At 46.8% G+C, this 3,664-nt stretch overlaps 1 protein-coding gene across 1 annotated transcript; it reads left to right on the top strand.

Moving 5' to 3' along the window:
• Nucleotides 1-667: 667 nt before the first annotated feature.
• Nucleotides 668-3,309, top strand: F4812DRAFT_448964 (kinase-like domain-containing protein; the record flags this gene model as incomplete). Its single annotated transcript, XM_047935919.1, has 3 exons — nucleotides 668-860; nucleotides 1,058-1,493; nucleotides 1,533-3,309. The coding sequence occupies 3 exons, from the start codon at nucleotides 668-670 to the stop codon at nucleotides 3,307-3,309; spliced, it is 2,406 nt and encodes an 801-aa protein (XP_047794647.1).
• Between the last annotated feature and the right edge of the window lie 355 nt (nucleotides 3,310-3,664).

Genomic DNA, 3,664 nt, shown 5'->3' with positions numbered 1-3,664 from the left:
CGAATCGACCGAGTGACTATCCGACTACCGACTACCGAGGGTTCTCCATCCAGTCAAGTCAGTAAGAAGTAGTAGCGCTTGGCCTAAACTCGGTTAAGCCGTTAGCTCTTTTGGCTTGATAGCAGGGAAAAAAAAGAAAAAAAGAAAGAAGCTACCTAGTAAGGCTAGGATATGGGCTGGTGTGCCTGGCCGGATCAGTATACTTTTTCGGATAGAAGTCCCAGATTTCACGACCTATCTTGGTCTAAGTTTGAAGCAGGGCGGAAAATAACGCTTCAAACGTTTAAACCACGACCGAAGTCCCGCCATACGTTCCAATCGACTTTGTCAGCTGCTTCCACTTAATCTGCGACCCTCGCGCCTATTTTCAGCCAACGTTTATCCCACCGAGTCTGACCCCCGCTAAGGGTTGGTTTTCCCACCTAAGCTAAATTCCCTCCAGCTCCTGAATTTAATTTTTAAATTTTTTTTTTGTAGGTTATTTTAGGACCTGGCACCTGGCACCTGGCAAAGCAACCCTAGCGCCCTGTCACTGGAACTACCACTACAAAAAAATCAACAGCCCCCCCAAAAAGGTGTTTGTTAACAGCATTGTACTGCTGATAACATCCTGATTGTACTAAATTGGTACCGGATTTGATATAATAGTACCAATCAATTTATAACAATGGCAGCCCCACAAACCCAATCCAAGACCCTGTCCCCGGCGATGTCATCGCTGTTGCCCTCCGATAACTCGCATTCACCCTGTTCAACCCAGTCGCTGCTGCGTCCCTCTTCCTTTGACACCGCAACAACAACAGGTGACGCTGCAACTTTTGTTACTCGCATTTCGTCATCTGCATCAACAACGCCTTTAGGTATATTCAGCCTCCCCGACCCACCCCGTTTCCCAATCCCCCAAGTCCTAACTTTTAATAATACAAAATCCTGTAACTTTATTTTCCTTCTTTTATTTTATTTTCTGTTTTTATTTTATTATTTTTATTATTATTAAAAAGGAAAAAGAAAAAAAATCAAACGATAATAAATTTAATAACCAATTCTCTACCTACAGACATCTCTCCATCACCCTCGGTTACTTCCTTCATTACTACAAATACAAATACAAGTACAACCTCTTCCTCGGCTTGTTCTAATAGCAGCAAGACCCCGATTGAGTCATTACGGCGGTATCCTCTAGACCTTACCGGACCAATTCCCGAAGAGCACGACGAAGAGACAGGAAGCGAATCATTTTCCAACGAACCCGCTACGCCAATTAGTGGGAGACAATCACGGGATTTCCGCTATTGCGAACAGAACGATACTTACCTCCGTCGCGACTCTATTACTAATGGTCTTGCTGCTTCTTCATCAGGTGTTCGAGAGCATCCCGATGTTTCCCTAACCGTCGTTAATAAAGACGTTGCTGCGAACCCAGCTCTTTTATTGCCCCCTTCAACTGTTCCTGTTCCACCTTCACAATATAACGTTACCCCACTGTCACCAACGTCTATTGCGCCGGTGATATCTCATGAACCCTTAAATAGGCCATTTACTACACAATCGGAATACGATCAACCTAATTTTGATCGACGTCCTTCAACAACTACAACTATAACCACAGCTCCGGTAAGGAACTTTGTGCGACGTTCCTCATCTGCTTTGACCAGGATGGCGTCAATTTTTAAGCGCAACAGTTTCCACGTGGGGGACGGCAGTGTAACAACGGAGTTTAGAGAAACCAATTATAATGGAGAGACATCCGAATCCACTCTTGCCTCTACCAATAGAGTAACCCCAAACGATAGTCGTCGTCGCTTCTCTTATCACCGCTCAGCTGCGTCGACAAGATCAAATACCCCACCATCGCCTGCATCTCCCTTGGACACCCCTCCTAATTCACAAGAAAAGTCAAATGGCGTGTCTATACCCACGTCGCGAGACTTCTTGGAAAATAACTCCAAGAAGGCCAGAGCAAACACCGGTCTTTCTCTCCGCAATAGAGTAGTAGGATTTGCATCGACTAAGGCTCATTCACACCGACGAACAAGGAGTCTAGAACGAAAAAAGAGGAACGAAGAGGAGTTGACAAGACAGCCATGGGCCATTCCTCCCGACGCCGGTACTGGCATGAAAGCCAGAAGACTCAGTCTCAGTCTCCCTGACGACTTCACTGTTGATGTTGCAGATCTCACAAAAGAGTTCGAATACCAGCATAAATTCCTAGGCCGTCATGGAAAGCATCTGGGCAAAGGTGCGACGTCAAAAGTTACTCTTATGGTCCGCAAAGGTAACCCCGGCGAGCTGTACGCCGTGAAGGAATTTCGATCGAAGAGCTCATCCGAAACTGTGGGGGAGTACGAAAAGAAGATTAAATCCGAATACAGCATCGCAAAGAGCTTACACCATCCCAACATTGTCGAGACAATTCGGTTATGTACTGACCACGGACGTTGGAATCATGTTATGGAGTACTGCTCCGAAGGAGACCTTTTCGGCCTAGTTTCCAAGAAGTATCTCCGAGATGAGTCCCGCGAGGTAGATCGCATGTGCTTGTTCAAGCAGCTCTGCCAAGGGATCAATTATTTGCACTCCAACGGCATTGCCCATCGGGATATCAAGCTGGAAAATCTGCTGATCACTAAAGACAGCAAGTTGAAGATAACGGATTTCGGTGTCTCCGAAGTCTTCTCCGGTATACATCCGGGTCTTCGAGAAGCCGGTGGCCAGTGCGGTGTGGGTATGGGTGAAATACGTCTCTGCAAACCCGGTATCTGCGGCAGTCTTCCATACATAGCCCCTGAAGTCCTCACTAAGGATGTCGACTACGATCCCCGCGCCCTGGATGTTTGGAGTTCAGCTATCGTCATGCTGTACCTAATTTTCAACGCCAACTTGTGGGAGAAGGCGCAGGCAGGCTTGACCTCCCCGAGTCAAAGAACATATAACGAACTTGTTAACGGTTGGACCAAGATCAATGCGAAGAGAGAGGCGAATCCCGACCAGGTTGGCGAGGATACCTATCCCAAAGTTACCGCTTTTGAGATATTCGTCAGGCCTGCACCTCTTCGACGTCTACTGTTGAAGATGCTTAATCCCGACCCGAAGAAGCGCATCACGATGAGTGAGGTTATGTCGAATCGATGGATGAAGAATGTCGAGTGCTGCCAGCTGGAGAGTTACGAAGACCCCACCAAATATATTGATGCCTCCAAGAAGGACTGGATGAAGTCGGGTACGAACAAGATCTTCTGTCACAACCATTTACCTCCTATGAGCACGGGACACGGTCTGCCTCCGATGCCCGGCAAACCCGGCTACTAAGGAGACCCTCCTATTTGTTTTTCTTTTCGTTGCATAAACTTTAGGCTAGGATTTGTGTTGATATGGCGGCGTTCTACGGAGATATCCCATGAGATTAGGGAGCGGGCAATAAGGAAATTCTGTCGCGGTGGTTTGCATTTTCTCTACACGCGGTCATGGATCATATAAAGTATTGGTGCCAACACCGTACATACTCAGTTTCTTTTCTCTAATCGTGTGTTCTTTTCTTTTCTTTTCTTTTCTTCTTGGTGTCGTCATTTGAGTCGTTGTACATCGGGGCACTCACGGTTACCAGCATAAGCATTACGGGGAGGCGGTTTCACAGTTGAACCCACCAAAAAATTGCACGAACGGG

Source organism: Daldinia caldariorum (genome assembly GCF_022478825.1).
Source record: "Daldinia caldariorum strain CBS 122874 unplaced genomic scaffold F4812scaffold_1, whole genome shotgun sequence".
Taxonomy (NCBI): Eukaryota; Fungi; Ascomycota; class Sordariomycetes; order Xylariales; family Hypoxylaceae; genus Daldinia; species Daldinia caldariorum.
This window is presented reverse-complemented; position numbering and strand designations above follow the sequence as displayed.